The sequence below is a fragment of the Oryctolagus cuniculus genome, chromosome 17, assembly GCF_964237555.1.
Source record: "Oryctolagus cuniculus chromosome 17, mOryCun1.1, whole genome shotgun sequence".
Taxonomy (NCBI): Eukaryota; Metazoa; Chordata; class Mammalia; order Lagomorpha; family Leporidae; genus Oryctolagus; species Oryctolagus cuniculus.
Window position 1 is genome coordinate 34,047,983 of NC_091448.1, and position 21,714 is coordinate 34,069,696.

Consider the following 21,714-nt stretch of genomic DNA (forward strand, 5'->3'; position numbering starts at 1 on the left):
CTGCTGCCTCCCAGGGTGCCCCCTAGCAGACTGGAACCCAAAGTGGAACCGGGACTCAGCACTCCAATATGGGATGGTGCCCCAAGCAGCATCTTAACCACTAGGCCAAATGCTCACATGATGTCGTGTTTTTTTTCTTTTTGGGTTGGTTTTTGTTTTTGAAGATTTACTTACACAGAGAGAGAAAGAGAATCTTCCATCCACTGTTCACTCCCTAAATGGCTGCAACAGCCAGGACTGGGCTAGGCTGATGGCAGGAGCCAGGAGTTTCATCTGGGTCTCCCACATGGGGGTAGGGGCCCAAGTACTTGGACCATCTTCTGCTGTTTTCCCAGGTGCATTAGCAGGGAGTTGCATCAGAGGTGGAGCAGCCAGGACTCAAATCAGCACTCACATGGGATGCTGGTGCCACAGGTGATGGCTTTACCTGTTAATGCCACAGTGCTGGCACCTAGTGTCATATTTTTAACATCTCTATTAGCTCCATAGAAGCATGGCGTTGGAGCTAGGTGATGTTCTTTAGAGCTAGATGGCCTTGGTCCAGTATAGTCTTCAATTACCGGTTTATGAAATCTTGGGCAAATCCCCTCCCCTTGTCCAAGATAGATGAGGTCTCTCTTTAGACTGAACTAGGCACACTGCATACTGCAGCTCTACATACAGCTTCAGAAAATCCCTGCTGAATGCAGCCTGTTTAAGATCAGAACCTTTCCCTGGCATTTTCATTCTATCCCTCTTTGATAGGCTCATGCTTCCATGTTACTAGTAGTAACAAAAACTACTGTTGGGGGATAGGGCTCTCTTATTCCAAGTAACAGCCACAGATGTAACCTCACTTACTTCTTACAACTCTGTTATATATATGCCCCCACCAACAAAGGCCTTTCCACCTCTTGTTTCCTATTCCTGAAATGCTCTTTAATGACAATCAGTGTAGGTGGCACCTTGGCAGTTCCAAAACAGACATGTCCCTGATACCAGGAAAAGAAAGCCCGGGCTTTCGTGGACATTTCTGAAGACTGTAATCTGCTATCTTTGAAGTGACAGGGAATATATGCTGTGATTTGTCATAAACTTTACAACTTAAGCTGGCAGGTTAATATGACACTATTTCTATTGAGAATCAGTGATTTACAGTCTGGGTTTTTTTTTTTTTTTTTCCCCTTTACCTCAAAATAAGTCCACAGGGCTGGCGCAGTGGAACAGTGGGTTAACACCCTGGCCTGAAGTGCTGGGGAGTGAACCAGCAGATGGAAGACCTCTCTGCCTCTCCTCTCTCTGTGTAACTCTGACTTTAAAGTAAATAAATAAAATCTGTAAAAAAAAAAAAAAATACAGTACAGATGCTGACCTCAGAAGCCTAAAAGAATCTGTGTAGAGTCAGAGATATATGGGATCTGAGTGGTTTGGCTGCCCCTAACAGCCTCTACAAACCACTGGTAAAACAATGGCAAAAGGTTAATAATAATAAGCAAAACCTGCTAAGATGTCAATATTGTGCCAGGCTCTCTGTTGAAAGCTTTATAGGAATACACACAGGTCATTTAATTGTTTTCACTGTAGGTATTGTTCATTCTAGAGCAGAGGAAACTGAGATATAGAGTCATTACAGCACAGGGGATGTGAATCTGGACTAGTGTGTCAGTTATTCTACAAGGGAACAACGGGACTTACTGGTGAACCACAAGATAACTTCAATTGCTATGCTCAAATTATTTTTATTGTAATAACATTCATTTGGCTATATATATCACCAGTATTTAGTATCACTACATTAAAATTTAAATATTAAAGTTCCTTTATACTGGGAAAACATTAACAAAATAATGAGATGCCACTACACACCTACAAGAATGAGTACATTCCAAAACACTGACAAGTGCTGTGGAGGAGCAAAAAGAATTTTCATTCATTGCTGGTGGGAACACAATATGACATAGCCACTTTGTTTGTTGCTTTAAAGTTTTAAATTTTTTTTTTCTTATTTGAAAGGAGAGACCGGCGCCACAGCTCACTAGGCTAATCCTCCGCCTGTGACACCGGCACCCCAGGTTCTCATCCCGGTTGCTCCTCTTCCAGTTCAGCACTCTGCTGTGGCCCAGGAAGGCAGTAGAGGATGGCCCAAGTGCTTGGGCCCTGCACCTGCATGGGAGACCAGGAGAAGCACCTGGCTCCTGGCTTCAGATCCGCTGTAGCGGCCATTTTGGGGGTGAACCAATGGAAGGAAGACCTTTCTCTGTCTCTCTTTTACTGTCTAACTCTGCCTGTTAAAGGACAGGACAGGACAGGACAGGAAAGGAAAGGAAAGGAAAGGAAAGGAAAGAGGAGAGAGAGAGAAGGAGATATCTCATTTATTCACTTTCCAAATGCCTCAGGGCTGGGCCAGGCTGAAGCCAGGACACAGGAACTCTATCTGGGTCTTCCATGTGGGTGGCAAGTGCTTGAGCCATCACCTGCTCTTTCTGTACTTAAGATTGAGACCCAGCACTCAGATATGGGATGCAGGTATTTCATGTGGTGTCTTAACCACTGGCCTCAGTACAGCCACTGAGACAGTTTGGCAGTTTCTTTCATATCAAAAAGTCTTATAAGATCCAGCAGTAGTGTGCCTTGGTATTTACTTGCTATGAGTCGAACACATGTTCACACGAAAATCTGCATGTGCATATTTATAGCTACTGTATTCCTAACTGCCAACACTTGGAAGCAATTAACATGTTTTTCAATAGAATAGTTAAATAAATTGTGATACACTCATACAAAGGAATATTGTTTAGCAAATTTTTAAAAAACGAGTTATCAAGCCACAAAATATCATGGAGGAAACTAAAATGCACATTCTTAAGTGAAAGAAGCCAACCTTAAAAGCCTACACACCGTAAGAGTTTAACCATTTGATAGTCTGGAAAAGCAAAACTATAATAGAGACAGTAAAAGACAAGCAGTGGCCAGGTTTTCACAGTAGCAATCAATAGAATGAACAACAGGGATTTTTCAGGGCTGTGAACCATTGTGTATGATGACGGGTACAGGCATACATTTGTCAAAACCCACAGAACTGTCCTGCACCAAGAATGAATTGTACTTCATGGTTTCCATTTAAAATAACGTTGTCAAAGGATGGAGAATTGTCAATGAGTCTTTTGGTTTTTGTCCCCACCAGGTAACTGAATGCCAATCTAATCAGCAATTTTTTTTCTCCTGCGAAATTGTACTTAAAGCCGACTGCCACCAGTCCCCTTTGGGTTTTCCTCTCTTGGAAGCCCCCTCCATGCCGCTCTGGCTGGAGATCCTTGATTCTAATACTTTTAAATCTCAAAATAAAATAAAACAATGCGTCAATATCCAGTTTAAATACCACCATCATTAAGACTATGGTTTCAGCTACTAACTCGTTCAGAATGTGGACAAAGTGGTGCTATAAGAACACACCACAGAAGTGAAGGGTTGGCCGGCGCCACGGCTCACTAAGCTAATCCTCCGCCTGCCGCGGTTGCCCCTCTTCCAAGCCAGCTCTCTGCTGTGGCCAGGGAATGCAGTGGAAGATGGCCCAGGTACTTGGGCCCCGCACCCGCATGGGAGACCAGAAATACCTGGTTCCTGCCATCCGATCGGCGCGGTGCGCCGGCTGCAGTGGCCATTGGGGAGTGAACCTACCGCAAAGGAAGACCTTTCTCTCAGTCTCTCACTGCCCACCCTGCATGAAGGAGTAACCACCAGTAACCCAACAACGAAGCGCTGGGAAATATGGGACTACCCACGAACCTAGAGCACTCCGGGACGTACTAAAAAGCCTAGGTTTCCCTAAAAACAAAGCAAAAAAAGCCTATGAAGAATTAAAATAGCTCCCAATCGCTTTTTCAGCAAAGACACCTGCCCTACCCCCATACTGAGAAAATAATAAACCTGCTATTAAAAACCAGCATTAAAGACGGGAACCACTCAGACTGCGTCCTCCCCCTCTCGCTCCCCGGAGGGAGACGAGAACGATCATCAATGGCAAATGGCGGCCGCAGCGAGGCGGCACCAAGAGCCGGCTTCACGCTCAGGGGACGACGCTGCGCCTCCTCCTCGTGGTTTCCGGTGCTCTACACGTTCAGAGAAACTTCTCTAGTAGCGAACTATAGAAATGATCCCTGAAAGTATAGTCTTGACCCACACCCTGCCGCCTCCGCCGGGCCTGCGCACGCCACACACTTCTGAGTGACGGTGAGTTCTCTTGTGCTTTTGTTTTCTTTTCATTTTGGGGGGCAGGTTAGACCGTTTGCTTTTTCAGTTTTTTTTTTTATATCTGCTCACTTGATACTGTTCAAAACACAGTTTTTACTTTTAAGTAGTTGAGGAACGTGGCAAAGCAGCCCAGTGCATTATTAACATACGGCTCCGCAGCAGCCACTCACACGCCGCCTCTGTCGCCCCACCCACCGCCCCGGTCCCGCCCGCGGCAGATCCAGGAGGTTCTGCCCAACCATCGTGAAGAGATGACTGGACCGCTGGCTGCGTGGGGAGACCCAGTTTCCTTTGCCTTGGAAGAGAGAAGGAGGAAGAGGGCAAGGGGTGCGCATTCCTAATGTCACACAACCACAGTCGTAGCAATCATAAATGGTCGTCTATTGACGACAAGGATTGATGAGTTCCCCTTTCTTGCAGATGCTTGCTATGGCATCTGAAGGAAGGACATCTGGCAACCAAGACTGTCTGGCACTAAATTAGTAGGTGTTCTTTCTGTAAACCCAATGGTCCCCCGGGGCCAGCGTTCTGGTGCAGTGGGTTAAACTGCCGCCTGTAATGCCAGTTGGAGTCCCACCTGCTCCGCTTCTAATTCAGCTCCCTGCTATGGACCCCTGCAATCCATGTGCGAGACTGACAAGGAGTTCCAGACTCCTGACTTTATCCTTGTTCAGGCCAGGCATAGAGGCATTTGGGGAGTGAACCAGCAAATGGAAGATTCTGGCTCTTCCTCTCTTTAACTCTGCATTTCAAATAAATAAATCTTTTTTAAAAAGATTATTTTAAAAAGATTTATTTATTTTATTTGAAAGTCAGAGTTACACAGAGAGAGGAGAGGGAGAGAGAGAGAGAAGTCTTCCATCTGTTGGTTCACTCCCCAGATGGCCGCAACGGCCGGAGCTGCGCCAATCCAAAGCCAGGAGCCAGGAGCTTCTTCCAGGTCTCCCATGCGGGTGCAGGGGCCCAAGGACTTGGGCCCGGTTAGGGCGTCAGGTACTAGTCCCGGTTGCTCCTCTTCCAGTCCAGCTCTCTGCTGTGGCCCGGGAAGGCAGTGGAGGATGGCCCAAGTGCTTGGGTCCCTGCACCCACATGGGAGACCAGGAGGAAGCACCTGGCTCCTGGCTTCAGATCGGCACAGCACCAACTGTGGCAGCCATTAGGGGAGTGAATCAATGGAAGGAAGACCTTTCTCTGTCTCTCACTGTCTATAACTCTGTCTAATTAAAAATAAAATCAAATAAATCTTTAACAAAAAAACAAAGAGTTGCAGAGAGAGACCTTCCATCTGCTGGTTCATTCCTCAAATGGTTACAAGGAAGCCAGGAACTTCATCCGAGTCTCCCAGGTGGGTGCAGGGCCTCAGGACTTGGGCCATCCTCTGCTGCTTTTCCAGGCCATTAGCAGGTAGCTGGGTCAACTGGGATTCCAATTGGGATGCCGGCTTTCAAGTAGAGGCTTTACCCGCTATGCCACAATGCTGGCCCCCTTCCTGTCTTCTAAAACGCTTAGGAAGCCTACCCATTTACTTCTGGAAAAAGTTAGTTTCTCAAAGAATTCCTCAAAAATTTCATATATGATGTGTGATTCTTTTTAGTCACTGACTACCTGCTGTATAAATGGCTCCCATCCCACATCTTCCTTCTTGCCAGGGAGCACAGTGCTATGTGGACATTTGCAGAACAGTGTTCTCAATCAACCACATTTCTGATTGTGTCATGCCAGCATATCAGTCATCTCATCTAACCATCTCTACAGACAGCCCTCCCTGGAAAACGTCAAATGCTCTATTTAAATTCCCTTCAGAGAAATGGACAGTGTTGGGCCAATCTGGACAAATCTGGGACATATCTGTTGTCAGAGCAGTTCCTTCTATTTTGAAGTTAGAAAGCACCTTCCAGTCACTTTCATCCAAGAGCCTTGTCTTGGGCCCAGCACTGCAGCCTAGCAGGTAAAGCTGTTGCCTGTAGTACCAGCATTCCATATGGGTGCCAGTTCAAGTCCCAGCTGTTCCTCTTCTGACCTAGCTCTCTGCTATGGCCTGGGAAGACAGTGGAAAATGGCCCAAGTCCTTGGGCCTTGCACCTACATGGGATACCTGGAAAAGGTTCCTGGCTCTTGGCTTTGGATTGGCAGATGGCGGAAGGCGGATGGAAGCCTTCTCCCTCTCTGCCTCTTTGTAACTCTGCCTTTCAAATAGTCTTTAAGAAAAATAAAAAACTTAAAATCTCAGTCAACCACAGGTCTCATAAATCTCACCAGATGGAGCGGAACAGAAGGAGAAAGGGAAATCAGCTAAAAGCAAAGGTAGGTGGCCTGTGAGAGATCATAGGAGCCTGGTAGTGGCAAGACCTATGGTTTTCCAGCACAAATCAAAAATAAAAACAGCCAGGGTCGGCAGTATGGTGTAGCCGGTAAAGCTGCTACCTGCAACGCCAGCATCCCATGTGGGCACTGGTTCAAGTCCCGGCTGCTCTACTTCCAAGCCAGCTCCCTGCTAATGCATCTGTGAAAGCAGCGGAAGATAGTCCTAGTGCTTGGGTCCTTGAACCCACGTGGGAGACCCGGATGAAGCTCCTGGCTCCAGGCTTTGACCTGGCCCAGCCCCAGCCGTTGTGGCCATTTGGGGAGTGAATGAGCAGATGGAAGATCGATCGCTTTGTCTCTCCCTCCTTCTCTGCCTTTCAAGTAAATAAATCTTAAAAAAAAAAAAAAAAAAAAAAAGGGCCGGCGCCGTGGCTCACTAGGCTAATCCTCCGCCTTGCGGCGCCGGCACACCGGGTTCTAGTCCCGGTCGGGGCGCTGGATTCTGTCCCGGTTGCCCCTCTTCCAGGCCAGCCCTCTGCTGTGGCCCGGGAGTGCAGTGGAGGATGGCCCAAGTGCTTGGGCCCTGCACCCCATGGGAGACCAGAAGTACCTGGCTCCTGCCATCAGATCAGCGTGGAGGCCTGCCGCGGCGGCCATTGGAGGGTGAACCAACGGCAAAGGAAGACCTGTCTCTCTGTCTCTCTCTCTCACTGTCTACTCTGCCTTTCAAAAAAAAGGAAGGAAGGAAGGAAGAAAACCAGCCTCCTAACAAGGCTTTAAGACTTCTAATGAGCAGTATGACTGCAGTAGCAGAGAACATTTCATGTCTAAATTTACTGTTTAGATTTTTTTCCCAAAAAACTCACTCACAGTTTTATGATGTCCCTGATTTTCCTCCAAACACTATTCAGAAATGTGGGTCAGGTTGCTTCTGTCATCTCAGCACAGTACTTACCTTTCTTAAGAATTTTCTTAACTTTCACATAATTCCCCTGTTTAACATACTCATGAAGCTGAGCTTCTAAGGAGTCATTTCTTAAGGTACCAAGCTGAACAGGACAGGGTACTGGAAGATGAACAGTCCGTGACATCCTGTTTCAAAAGAGAACAACATGCTTATTCTTTTTTTTTTTTTTTTTGATTTTTTTTTTTTTTTTTTTTTTTTTTTTTTTTTTTTTTGACAGGCAGAGTGGACAGTGAGAGAGAGAGACAGAGAGAAAGGTCTTCCTTTTGCCGTTGGTTCACCCTCCAATGGCCGCCGCGGCCGGCGCGCTGCGGCCGGCGCACCGCGCTGATCCGATGGCAGGAGCCAGGAGCCAGGTGCTTTTCCTGGTCTCCCATGGGGTGCAGGGCCCAAGCACCTGGGCCATCCTCCACTGCACTCCCGGGCCACAGCAGAGGGCTGGCCTGGAAGAGGGGCAACCGGGACAGAATCCGGCGCCCCAACCGGGACTAGAACCCGGTGTGCCGGCGCCGCTAGGCGGAGGATTAGCCTAGTGAGCCGCGGCGCCGGCCAACATGCTTATTCTAACTGAGCTAGAAATGCAATGAAGAAACTTAGATTCTTTCACATGTAGAAACTTGCCCACTTTGATAAATACAGTTGTCTCTGGGTATCAGTGGAGAACTGGGTCCAGGATTCCTCCCCCTAACCCCAGTAATCCTCCAATGCTCAAGTCCTTTTTATAAAAATGGTGGAGTGTTTGCATATAGCCCACATTCATTCTCTCCTATACTTTAAATTAACTCTGGACTATTTATAATATCTAATATATACATGCTATATAAATAGTTGTATTTTTCAGGGAAAAATGACAAGAAAAAAGTCTGTACACATTTTGTGCAGATGCTATTTATTTCTTGAGGATATTTATGATCTTTGGTTGGTTTAATTCATGGATGTGGGACTCATGGATACAAAGGGCCAACTGTAATGAAGGAGATTATGCAAAAATTAATGAAATTCTATGAGGTTGATGAAACTAAAGAACTGACTATTCATCAGCATTTTTCTCTCTAGCTCTCTCTCTGTCTCTGCCTCTCTGTAACTGCCCTTTTTTTTTTTATTTTACTTTTTATTTTTTGACAGGCAGAGTGGACAGTGAGAGAGAGAGACAGAGAGAAAGGTCTTCCTTTTGCTGTTGGTTCACCCTCCAATGGCTGCTGCGGCTGGCGTGCTGGGGCCGGCGCACCGCGCTGATCCAATGGCAGGAGCCAGGTACTTCTCCTGGTCTCCCGTGGGGTGCAGGGCCCAAGCACTTGGGCCATCCTCCACTGCACTCCCTGGCCACAGCAGAGAGCTGGCCTGGAAGAGGGGCAACCAGGACAGAATCCGGCGCCCCGACCGGGACTAGAACCCGGTGTGCCAGCGCCCCAGCGGAGGATTAGCCTAGTGAGCCGCAGCGCCGGCCTGTAACTGCCTTTCAAATAAATGGATAAATCTAAAAAAAAGAAAAATATAACATTGTGTCATTAAGATAATTTTTATTTTTGTTTATCTGCTTTCTCCCATTGTATCTAATTATTTAAATTTTATTATTTTTTAAATTTTGGAAACTATTAACTTTGAAATGTTAGAACACAAATATGCAGTCATTATATATTTAAGATTAGGGGGTAGATACGTGGCACAGCAATTGAGTTGCTGTTTGGGATGCCAGTATCCCATATCACAGCACCTGGTTTGAGTCCTGGCTATTCCACTTCCTGCTAATAGGTACCCTGGGAGGCAGCAGATGATGGCTCAAGTATATATATACATATACAAAGTACATATATATATATATATATATATAAATGCAAAGTATATAAATACAAAGTGTGTGTATATATATATATGGAGAGAGAGAGGGGGCAGTATTAAGTAGTGGTTAAGTTCATACTTCAGACTCTGAAGTTCTGGTTCTGTTACCTTAGAGAAATTATCCAACATTGATACACTTCCATGTCTTCATCTGTAAAATGCAGCTTAAAATAACCAGATGGTTGTTGAGAATTTCAAGTGAGTTAATATGTGTAGTGTCCTTAGAATAGTGCCTGGCACACCAGGAGTTCTCTGTAATTGCTAGCTATTACTGTACACAATAACCATGCGCAGATATTTTACTTTGTACATTTTAAAACTATACTTGACCATCATTCATACAAAATCAAGTGTTGTACCTACTGCTATGATTTGAATGTGTCCCCCAAAGTTCATGTATTGGAAACTTGATCGCCAATGTGAAGCTACTGGAAGTTGGGACCTTTAAGAGCTACTTAGGTTATGTTTACCCCCTCCTCATGAATGGAATGAATGCTGTTATTGTTGAGGGAACAAGGTTTTTGTTTGTTTGGTTGGTTGGTTTTTTTTTTTTTTTAATTCATTCATAGGAATAGGTTCCCTATAAATGGATCAGTTCAGGGCCCATTTGCACCTCCCACTGTCCCTGTACTTCTCCCACCTCCCACTCCTGTTGCCTCTCTTCCTGCAGTGATGCAGAAAAAAGGCCCTCGGGGTTGGCGCTGTGGTGCAGTGGGTTAATGCCCTGGCCTGAAGTGCCAGCATCCCATACGAGCACCGGTTCAAGTCCCGGCTGCTCCAATTCCTATCCAGCTCTCTGCTATGGCCTGGGATAGCAGTAGAAGATGGCCCAAGTCCTTGGGCCCACGCACCCACGTGGGAGACCTGGAAGAAGCTCCTGGCTGCTGGCTTTGGATCTGCACAGCTCTGGGCGATGCGGCAAATTGGGGAGTGAACCAACAGATGGAAGACCTCTCTCTGCCTCTCCTAACTCTCAAATAAATAAAAATAAATCTTAAAAAAAGGGGGGGGATGGGTGGGAGGGAAGTTATGGTTGGGGGAAGCCACTGTAATCCAAAAGCTGTACTTTGGAAATTTGTTAAATAAAAGGTAAAAAAAAAAACGCAACAGGTTAAAACCGCAGCCTATATAGCACTGGCCAAACGGATGCCAGTCCCCGCTGCTCCCTTTCTGAGCCAACTCTAAGAAAACAGCAGAAAATAGCCTAAAGCAAAAAATAGCAGCCCCATAGGATATTCACTAAGGACCAAGTTGTATCCACACAGGAAACCAACAACGAACAACAAATATCTTGTCAAACCACCTTTGTAAGACTAAAGGACACTTAAATCTACCATTCAAACACCAACACCAGGGGAAAGCGCGAACGCAGTCCCCCACTACCACAAATTATGCAGTCGAGTTTCCCACATTTGGGGAAATCGCAGGGGTCAGCACATCCGGAGTGCAATGGATGAGCCTCGCCCTGGGAAAACCACCTTCGTGATCATGGTATCTCCCCTGCCAGGTAAGTATGAGTTGCTAGCTTTGTCTGCTACCATACTCCCTTCATCAACATACTGTTTAGTAACGGTCAATTGTAATCCGGGTTGTTTGCGTCCTCATTTAGAATCTATACCCTTTTTCATCACAAATGAATCAGGGTGTATATTTTCTTTTGGACATTCGACGGAATTCTGCCCTATAAAAATCGAATTACAACCAACCGGCAACCTCCGCGCTCTTATCGACATATCCCCGCCTTCGTGGTGACGTCACACACTTCCAGGCTTTCTTCCTCAGACAGTGAGGAAAGACACCGAGGAGAGTGGCTAAAGAGACCGTAAAATGTCTTGTTTGGGGTGGGCATTGAGCACAACGGTTAGGAGTCGCTTGGGACCCCCGCAACCACGAACAGCGTGCCTGGATTGCAGTGCCCGCTGTGCCTCTGATCCGGCTGCACCCCGCGGGACTGCTAATTCTGGCTGAAGTACTGGGGTACTTGGCTCCCACGTGGAAGACCCTAAGGCTACTGCCTTTAGCCTGATAGCTGGCATTTGGTGAACGGGCAGATGAGTGCTTACTGCCTCTCCCCCTTTCAAATAAATATAACAAATAAATGAATAAATAATTTTAAAAATTTTTTTTGGTTTTTCAGACACACCCAACGGTTTTGGTGTGGATTTGTGAACCTAATTTTGTGACCTGAGGGAGTGATCCAGCTGACCTTACAAGGTTCTAATCATCAGACTGAGAGTCACTTGCTTCTTAAATAGAGAAGAACTTCGATGGCCAGTACTGTCCTGGGGTGGTTTGTGCACCGGAATTCCAGGTATGGGCAGAAGGCAGCTGCCACCTGCAGGTTGTAACCCCCAGACCAGCTGGAGCTCCCTAAAGAGCTCCGCATCACTGGCCAATGGAAGGAAGGTCATGAGTACCACTGACCAACCAGGAACTTGGACACGAGCTGGCCAGCCACCACTCAGCCCCGATTTCCGTCTAAAAGAACCTTCACCCCTAACTCCACGAGGAGCCTGGGAATTAACAGTAGCTGCCTGGCTCCTTGCTCTGCACTGTCCAATAAATACCTACTTTCATCCACCACCCCAATGTCACTGACTGCCTTTCCGCGCATCAGGCGAGGGGACCTAGTTTGAGGGTTCTACAGCAATCTCTCAACTACTTTGGGGTGTTGCTCAGCAACATCAATGGAATTATTTTCCTCTTGGTACACGTGATTTTTTTTAAAAGCTTACCCCCATCTTTTAAAAATACTTTTGGAGGGTATTTTTAATTATTACAATAGTGACAAGTGTCTCTTGTAGATAATTTGGAAAAGACAGGAAAGGTTTAAAAATAAAATAAAATCGAGGGGAAGAATCACCATGTTCCCAATCTGCATATATTCAATGCATGACGTTGTATTCCTTAAACAAAATTTAAAAATAAAATAAAATCTACCAAAATGCCACTAAGACGAATATTTTGACCTTATATGTTGTAATTCAACTTTTTATTCCTTTATATTTAAAGGGAATATACTTCATATGCTATTTTATAACATTTTTCATTCATTATGCTATACACTAGCTCATTATTAATTCATATAAAATATGCAGTTGTTCCCTATTATCATTACATATAACTGCCATCAGCATATAGACATATTTTTGTAACTAATTATGGCTTCTTAGAGTAAATTCCTACTTTTCACTTTATTTCAGTTTTTTTTTTTTTTTTTTTTTTTTTTTTTTTTTTTTGACAGGCAGAGTTAGACAGTGAGAGAGACAAAGGTCTTCCTTCCATTGGTTCACCCCTAAAATGGCCGATATGCCAATCTGAAGCCGGGAGCCAGGTGCTTCTCCTGGTCTCCCATGCGGGTGCAGGGCTCAAGCACTTGGGCCATCCTCCACTGCACTCCTGGGCCACAGCAGAGAGCTGGCCTGGAAGAGGGGCAACCGGGACAGAATCCGGCGCTCCAACCGGGACTAGAACCTGGGGTGCTGGCATCGCAGGCGGAGGATTAGCCTAGTGAGCTACGACGCCGACCTATTTCAGTTATCTTGAGATGTGCTTGAAAGTATTTGGCAGAGTAGAGATGACTTGTCTGAAAAATAGGACAGTATTGTGACACAGCAGGTTAAATCACTACCTGTAATGTCAGCATCCCACATGGGCAATAAATAATTCAAGTCTCAACTGCTCCACTTTTTCTAGATTTATTTATCTGAAAGGCAGAGTTACAGAGAGGCAGAGGCAGAGAGAGAGCAAGATCTTCCATTCACTGGTTCACTCCCCACATGGCCGCAACAGCCAGAGATGAGCCGATCCGAAGTCAGGAGCCAGAAGCTTCTTGCAGGTCTCCCTTGTGGGAACAGGGTTCCCAAGGATTTGGGCCATCTTCTACTGCGTTCCCAGTCTTTAGCAGAGCTGGATCAGAAAAGGAGGAGCCGGGACTCAAACCAATGCCCATATGGGATGATGCCGGTGCCACAGGTGGAGGCTTAGACTACTACGACACAGCAATGGTCCCAAATAAATACATCTTTTAAAAACATTCTTGAGAAACTACTTTTCCCAGATTCATCTTTCACTTTCCCGAACTCCAGATCTCATCTTAATGTCTGGGTTCACAATTATAAAAACGAGGGGGCCAGCCTTGTAGCACAGTGTATTAAGCTGCCTATTGCAGCAATGCTAGTATCCCACACTGGAGAGCCTCATTCCAGTCCGAGCTGCTAAGCTTCAGATCCAGTTTCATGCTAATGTGCCTGGGGGGGAAAGGCAGCAAATACAGGTCCTTGCAGCTGTTACCCATGCAAGAGATCCTGATAGAGTTCCTGGCTACTGGCTTTTGACCTCAGTTATTGCAGCCACTTCAGGGATGAACCAGCTGAAGCAAAGCAGCGTAAACAAAATGACAATGGATGAACAACACACACCCACAAACACTCAGAGGCCTTAGAACTGTTGTTAAGACACCATTAGCCAGGGGAGAGCGCGAACGCAGTCCCCCACTACCACAAATTATGCAGTCGAGTTTCCCGCATTTGGGGAAATCGCAGGGGTCAGCACATCCGGAGTGCAATGGGTGAGCCTCGCCCTGGGAAAACCACCTTCGTGATCATGGTATCTCCCCTGCCAGGTAAGTATGAGTTGCAGCTGCCCCCAGCACGGGCCCAGTGCTGCATACACATTGTACAGTTCGGGTGGTTTCTGAAACGACTCTGGGGCTTTACCTGCGAATTACCAACCAAAAGAAAAGAGATTTTCACACTATAGCTTAGTACTTGTGATATAGATGATATGACTATGTCTTCAGGGAACGCGCTTCCAAAATCGCTCGGAGTCTTTAATCTACATACTCCACCTCCCGGCGTCACGTCATACGCAGGCCCAGCCCTGCTGGGCGCACGACAGCGGCTTCCTCTCGGCGGACCGCGCCGTTTATCCCGTTTAGCTGCTCCTCCTGCCCGCGCTGAGGGACGTGAAACCGGGCTATTTTTCTGACAAAAACGCAGCCCTCCCCCAGCTTTTCGCGTAGCCAAAGACCTTCAGGTAGACAGCTGAGAGCTCAACTTTAGCAAACGGGCATGGATAGGATTTTATTCCGAGGCAACTTCGTGCCTTCCCAGTACACTGACGCTCTGACCAGCTCTGTTGCAAGCGAGGAACAGGGCGTGCTAGCTGGGTGTATGTACTGCAGAGTAGGGGTTCTGGAACCCAAGATCTGGACTGCAACTCAGTGTTCACACTGGACAACTCGAGACAAGGTTCTAGCCACTGAACCTGTTTGGAAAATACGCATCACTGACCTTGGAGAAGTACTTGTGATAATTAAACCAAATAAAGTAGCAAAGCAACAGCCTAAACTGTAACACATAATTATAACTTGTGAATCAGGCAACCCAATGAAAACCTGAAAACAAACCAATACTAACAGCCACCATCCAGTACTGAGTGCTTACTATGTGCCCCACTTTACTTATCTTTGTAACTCAGGTGGGAGTTAGAATCATCGCTGTTTCACAAATAAAGAACCCTGAAGCATGACAAAACTTAATTGCTTGCCAGGCTTTAAAAACTCTTTGCCTTCTCTCTCTCTCACCTCTCATCTTTTGGTTCACTCCCCAAATGCACACAATGACCAGGACTGGGCCTGGCCAAAGCCACCGTTGAGTCCCAGCTGCACTCCCAGTTCCAGCTTCCTGATGATGTGCACCCTGGGAGGTAGTGATAGCTCAGGAGTTGTGTTCCCAGCTGGAAATCCAGGCTCCTAGTTTTGGCCTGGCCCAGCCCTGTCTGTTGGCAGGTATTTGGGAGGAGAAGATGAACAATGGATCTCTGTCAGTCTCTGTCTCTCTGCCTTTCAAATAAAAATAACTCTGCTAAACAAGGAAGGATGGGAAGGAACTTAGAGACAAAGGGATAAAGTTTTTTTTTTTTTTTTTTTGGACAGGCAGAGTTAGACAGTGAGAGAGAGACAGAGAGAAAGGTCTTCCTTCCGTTGGTTCACCCCCCAAATGGCTGAAGTCAGGAGCCAGGTGCTTCTCCTGGTCTCCCATGCGGGTGCAGGGCCCAAGCACTTGGGCCATCCTCCACTGCACTCCCGGGCCACAGCAGAGTGCTAGACTGGAAGAGGGGCAACCGGGACAGAATCCAGCGCCCCGACTGGGACTAGAACCCGGTGTGCCAGCGCCGCAAGGTGGAGGATTAGCCTAGTGAGCCGCGGCGCCGGCCTTAAGTGTTTTCACCACAAACAAGTGATAAGTATGCCAGGTAACACATATGTTAATTAGTTCAATTTAGTCATTCCATAATGTATTCATATTTCTAAACAATATGCTATATACAAAACATAAACATTTTTTGTCAATTAAAAGAATGTCAACCTGAAAGGTATGAGGAAAAAGGAGGGGAGAGCTTCAGCTTTGGAGTGCAGCAGGCCCAAAGCTTGGGAGAGATTGTGCAGTGAATGAATGTCTGCAATGGAAAAAGCCAATGGAGCAAGCTAGAACTACATTAGGAGTCAAGTGCATCCAGAGCTTAGGCTGGCTCAGCAGTTAAGTGAAAACTCAGACTTTATGGCAAAAGGGAGACACAGAAGAGTTTTCAGGTGAGTAATGATTGGTTGCTTTTTACTTTTTATAATAAAGATATATTTATATATTGGAAAGACAGAGAGAGAGAGAGAAGGTGATAGAGCATGCATCCATTGGTTCATTCCCCCAAATGGCCACAATGGCAAGGGAAGACCAGACAGAAGCCAAGAGCTTCACCTGGAACTCCCAAATGGGTGCAGGGGTCCAAGTAGTTGGGCCATCTTCCACTGCTTTCTCGAGCCCATTAGCAGGGAGCAGGATTGGAAGTGGAGCAGCCAGACTGGAATCGGCATTCATGGGGGATCCTGGTGTCCCAGGCAGAAGCTTTACCCACTACACCACAATGCTGGGCCCCGGTTAGGCTTTTTATCTATTTTTAAAGAAAGATTTATTTGGGGCCTGTACTAATGTGCCTGGGAGGGCAGTGAAAGATGGCCCCAGCCACTCACATGGGAGACCTGAATGGAATTCCTAGCTGGCCCAGCACTGACCGTGAAGTGATGGCCATTTGGGGAGTAAACCAACAGATGGAGATCTCCCCACCACTATCACTCTGCCTCTTTTTCTTTCTTTTCCTCTTTCTTCCTTCTTTCTTTCTTTCTTTTCTTTCTTTCTTTCTCTCTCTCTCTCCTTCCTTCCTTCCTTCCTTCCTTCTTTCCTTCCTTCCTTCTTTCTTTCTTTCTTTCTTTGATTTATTTACTTATTTGAAGGCAGAATTACAGAGAGGCAGAGGTAGAGAGAGAGGTCTTCCATCCGCTGGTTCACTCCCCAGATGGCTGCAACAGCAGGAGCTGTGCTGATCCAAAGGCAGGAGCCAGGAGCTTCTTCTGAGTCTCCCACGTGGGTGCAGGGCCCCAAGCACTTGGGCCATCTTCTACTGCTTTCCCAGGCCTTAGCAGAGAGCTGGATCGGAAGAGGAGCAGCCAGGACTAAAACCAGCACCATATGGGAAGCCGGCACCGCAGGCGCCAGCTTTACCTGCTTCTCTTTGCACATGTTTTTAATTTCTTCTACCCAGGTGTTTCAAAACTTCTCCACATTTAAACAGTACTCAATGACAGTGGCATTACTCCCAAAGGGAAGTCTTGAAAATCTGTGGGGAGGCCGGCGCCGCGGCTCACTAGGCTAATCCTCCGCCTTACGGCGCCGGTACACCGGGTTCTAGTCCCGGTCGGGGCGCCGGATTCTGTCCCAGTTGCCCCTCTTCCAGGCCAGCTCTCTGCTGTGGCCCGGGAGTGCAGTGGAGGATGGCCCAAGTGCTTGGGCCTTGCACCCCATGGGAGACCAGGAGAAGCACCTGGCTCCTGTCATTGGATCAGCGCGGTGCGCTGGCCACGGCAGCCTTTGGAGGGTGAACCAACGGCAAAAGGAAGACCTTTCTCTCTCTCTCTCTCTCTCACTATCCATTCTGCCTGTCAAAAAAAAAAAAAAAAAAAAAAAAATCTGTGGGGATGTATTTTGTACAGTCATGGCAAACGCTTGCATATTGAGGGAGATCAGAATAGGAAATCCTAAAATATACTTGAGTTTATTTCCAGGTGGCTATTCTGAGGTACTGCAGACACAAGAATGAGACTAAAAAGTAGTCCTTTTGTAAAAGCAAACTCACATCTATATATGTTAGTAAACAGTGGGTGCAACGAAGGCTTTTCTATCTATTTGTCTAGGAAAGATCTTTTCACAAGAGATTGGGGATCTGGCATTTGGCCCTGACAAAGAGTATTGCAGGTGACCTTCAGATGACTGTTACCTGAGAGACATTATCTGCATAGGACAATCTTTGTTCAGTAGTCGCTCACACTTCTATGACATGCATTACCACCTACCCACCCCGGAAACCTCAAGCTCCTATTTCTGTAGCTCAAAATGCTATTTGAGCTTCAATCTTCTGAGCCCTTTCTTTGAGCCTCATACTTTGTTATCTCATGTCTCTGCATACTAATAAATACAGGAATGAAAGTAAAAACTTCCCCTGGAATGCAATGACGACGCCGCGGCTCACTAGGCTAATCCTCCGCCTAGCGGTGCCGGCACACCGGGTTCTAGTCCCGGTCGGGGCGCCGGATTCTGTCCCGGTTGCCCCTCTTCCAGGCCAGCTCTCTGCTGTGGCCCAGGAGTGCAGTGGAGGATGGCCCAAGTGGTTGGGCCCTGCACCCCATGGGAGACCAGGAAAAGCACCTGGCTCCTGGCTCCTGCCATCGGATCAGCGCGGTGTGCCGGCCGCAGCACGCCGGCCGCAGCGGCCATTGGAGGGTGAACCAACGGCAAAGGAAGACCTTTCTTTCTGTCTCTCTCTCTCACTGTCCACTCTGCCTGTCAAAAAATAAAAATAAAAAAATAAAAAAAAAAAGAAGATACATAGATCTATTATGTGTTTAGTGGTGATTACAGTGCAGTTACCCACTACCCAAACAAATTGGGAGCTTACAATGCTTTTTCATAAGGTAGGGAAAGAAGAGCCAATGAGAACAATTTTTAGGGAGACAGTGAATGATTTTTAGAGAAATTCAGTGGGTCTGGAGAAACATACAATGACCTGGGACAAAGTCCACTGGATTTGCAGAACAGATAATGGATTGTAAGTGATTCTCTTTAGTACTGAATGGACTAAAATAGAAAGCAATAGTATGTGGCAATTCCTCCAACCCATCTTGGGAGTGTTCTGTAACAGCAGGAAGCTGGAATTAGAACCAAAGTGCTGTAGCGCAGCGGGTTAAAGCCCTGGTCTGAAGCGCTGGTATCCCATATGGATGTCGGTTCTAGTCCCAGTTGCTCTTCTTCCGATCCAGCTCTTTGCTATGGCCTGGGAAAGCAGTAGAAGATGGCCCAAGTCCTTGTGCCCCTGCACCTGAGTGGAAGACTTGGAATAAGCTCCTGCCTCCTGACTTTGGATCAGCGCAGCTCTGGCAGTTGCAGCCAACTGCGTAGTAAACCAGAGGATGGAAGACCTCTCTTCTATCTCTCTCTGCCTCTCCTCTCTCTTTGTAACTCTTTCAAATAAATAAATAAATCTTAATTTTTTTATTTGAGAGGTAGAGTTACAGAGAGAAGCATCTCCCATCCACTGGTTCACTCCCCAAATGGACACAATGGCTGGGGCTGGGCAGGCCATGAGCAGGGAGCTGGAGCAGAAGTGTAGCAGCCAGGATTCGAACTGGCACCCATATGGAATGCCAGAGGCTTTAACGCAGTAGACAAGGCACAGCCCCTGTTAAATGCTTAAGTAGAAAGGACTAACAAAATAGTGACCCAAAACTACAATGCAATTGGTTGGATTTAGAGAAAAACACTGTTCAAGAGAATAACATACCCTGGCTGTTTCAGAATTCAAATCAACCTAGAGAACCAGCACAAGAAACCTAATTGCTCTTTTCTCAAAATAGCAATATGATCCAGATGGATGCCCATGCTGAGGAAAATCACCTCAGTCAAAAGGCAAAAAAAAAGTATGAGACCTCAGCAGACAATGCACTACACCAAACCAGCACAATACCTATATAGACTTCTCAACCAAATTACATAAAATAGTCGATATGTCTAAAAAAAGACCCCTTCACAAAAACAGTCAGCTGCTGTACAAGTCTCACTCACAGCCATAACTTCCCTCACAATGACTAGCCCTTACAGGACTAGAAACTTCCTTTTTTTTTTTTTTTTTTTACAGGCAGAGTTAGTGAGAGAGAGACAGAAAGAAAGGTCTTCCTTTTGCCATAGGTTTACCCCCCAATGGCCACCGCAGGAGCCAGGAGCTTCTCCTGGTCTCCCATGGGGTGCAGGGCCCAAGCACTTGGGCCATCCTCCACTGCACTCCCGGGCCACAGCAGAGTGCTAGACTGGAAGAGGGGCAACCGGGACAGAATTCGGCAACCTGACCGGGACTAGAACCCGGTGTGCTGGCAGAGCTAGGCAGAGAATTGGTCCAGCGAGTCACGGCAACAGCTTAGAAACTTCCTTTTAAACCAAAGAAATCAGGGGAGAGCGCGAACGCAGTCCCCCACTACCACAAATTATGCAGTCGAGTTTCCCACATTTGGGGAAATCGCAGGGGTCAGCACATCCGGAGTGCAATGGATGAGCCTCGCCCTGGGAAAACCACCTTCGTGATCATGGTATCTCCCCTGCCAGGTAAGTATGAGTTGCTCAGGCCTGAGGTCTGTCATAGCCTGCTGTACACAGCACTAATTACGTATGGTCCCCACATAAATGTTCGGCTAAAAGCTGCATATAATGATGTGAAATTAATCAAAGCACTCTAAAACCTATGAAAAAATCAGCAGCCGTTCAAAGTTCCCCAAATTACACTCTGAGACATACAAGTGTGGAAGAAGCACCCTTTCCCAGTCTGCACTGCGATTCTTCATCTACATATCACCCGCCTCCACAGATGACGTCAGCCCTGGGACTCACTTTCCGCATTCACAATCAGTCCTTCCTCTTTCCCTAAAGACGAAGCTTGTAAACAGCATAATGGCATGTGATAATTTTTTCTTTGTAAAGATTTATTTATTTACTTGAAAGGCAGAGTGATAGAAAGAGAGATCTATCTGTTGTTTCATTCCCCCAAATGCCTGCAACAGCTGGGTCTAGGCCAGGCTGAAGCTAGGAGCCAGGAAAGCCATCCATGTCTATCACACATGTAGCAGGAACCCAAGTACCCGGGCCATTCTCCTCTGCCTTCCGAGGTGTATTAGCAGGGAGCTTTATGGGAAGCATCGAGAAGCAGGGACTCAAACTGGCACACCCCAAAGGGGTTGCCAGCAGTACAAGGCTAGCCCTAGTGTGATAATTCTTGCTGTTTCTTTTCACCTTGCAGCCTACTAGCACACTATTGTTGACATTTTCTTTCATAAACGTAGTAATCAGATGCTTATTTTTCGAGTGTGAATATATGTAATAGTAATAAAGTTATATGTAATTATATTTAATAGTACTAAAAATAATAATGGTAGTAGTAGCTGGGAACACATACATGGCACTTATATGTCAGACACTGTTCTAAGTATTTTACATAAAGTAAACACATTAATCTTCATAATCATTCTATGAAGTAGGTACAACTGTTCTCTCCATCTTTACAACAGGCACAGAAAGAGTACCTTTAAATTTAATAGTATATCCAGCCTTATTCCACTTGATGAACAAATTTTTTAAATGCTCACAGTCGGGCCTGGCGCCATGGCTCACTTGGCTAATCCTCCGCCTGTGGCACCGGCATCTCATATGGGCGCCGGGTTCTAGTCCCGGTTGCTCCTCTTCCAGTCCAGCTCTCTGCTGTGGCCCGGGAAGGCAGTGGAGGATGGCCCAAGTGCTTGGGCCCTGCACCCCATGGGAGACCAGAAGGAAGCACCTGGCTCCTGGCTTTGGATCGGCCCAGCGCCAGCCCTAGCAGCCATTTGGGTTGGTGAACCAACGGAAGGAAGACCTTTCTCTCTCTCTCTCTCTCTCTCTCACTCTCTGTACTTTTGTCAAATAAATAAATAAATAAAAATCTTTAAAAAAAAATAAATGTTCACAGTTCATTTCATCCATTCATTCAACAAGAGTTTGTTGTATTCCTATTGTTAGGGCCTTAAGAGTGGTAAAATGTGTAAGGATTAATCTCTCTTTCCGAAGAACCCAGAACCCAGGGAAGTAGAAAAGATAAGGCAAATGAAAATAAGAAACCCGGGGCCACCTGCAGTGTTGGCATCCCTTCTGAGTCTCGGCTACTCCACTTCTGATTCAGCTCTCTGCTAAAGTGCGTGGGAAAGAAGCTGAAGATGGCCCACGTTCTTGGCCTCCTGTACCCCTGTGGGA

General features: G+C 46.5%; 1 protein-coding gene and 4 non-coding genes across 32 annotated transcripts in view; all 5 read right to left on the reverse strand.

The window, feature by feature from the left end:
• TEX14 (testis expressed 14, intercellular bridge forming factor) overlaps positions 1–21,714 on the reverse strand; it is a 154,599-nt gene that overhangs the window by 119,810 nt on the left and 13,075 nt on the right. For 27 of the 28 annotated variants that reach the window (XR_011383537.1, XR_011383536.1, XM_070060946.1 and 24 more), the window contains exon 2: positions 7,490–7,626. The exons of the other annotated variant lie outside the window; for it this stretch is intronic. Coding sequence is in view for 25 of the 27 variants with exons in the window: in XM_070060946.1 (XP_069917047.1) it covers positions 7,490–7,625 (136 nt within the window). In the remaining 2 variants the exon portion in view is untranslated. The remainder of the gene's footprint in view (positions 1–7,489; positions 7,627–21,714) is intronic. 28 annotated transcript variants of the gene reach the window in all.
• LOC127484575 (small nucleolar RNA U3) lies at positions 3,938–4,152 on the reverse strand. The gene has a single exon (XR_007911629.1). It is a non-coding gene; the product is annotated as a small nucleolar RNA U3 (small nucleolar RNA).
• Positions 10,689–10,852, reverse strand: LOC127484526 (U1 spliceosomal RNA). Its single transcript, XR_007911587.1, has one exon. It is a non-coding gene; the product is annotated as a U1 spliceosomal RNA (small nuclear RNA).
• Positions 13,806–13,969, reverse strand: LOC127484548 (U1 spliceosomal RNA). The gene has a single exon (XR_007911610.1). It is a non-coding gene; the product is annotated as a U1 spliceosomal RNA (small nuclear RNA).
• On the reverse strand, positions 19,888–20,051 carry LOC127484537 (U1 spliceosomal RNA). The gene has a single exon (XR_007911598.1). It is a non-coding gene; the product is annotated as a U1 spliceosomal RNA (small nuclear RNA).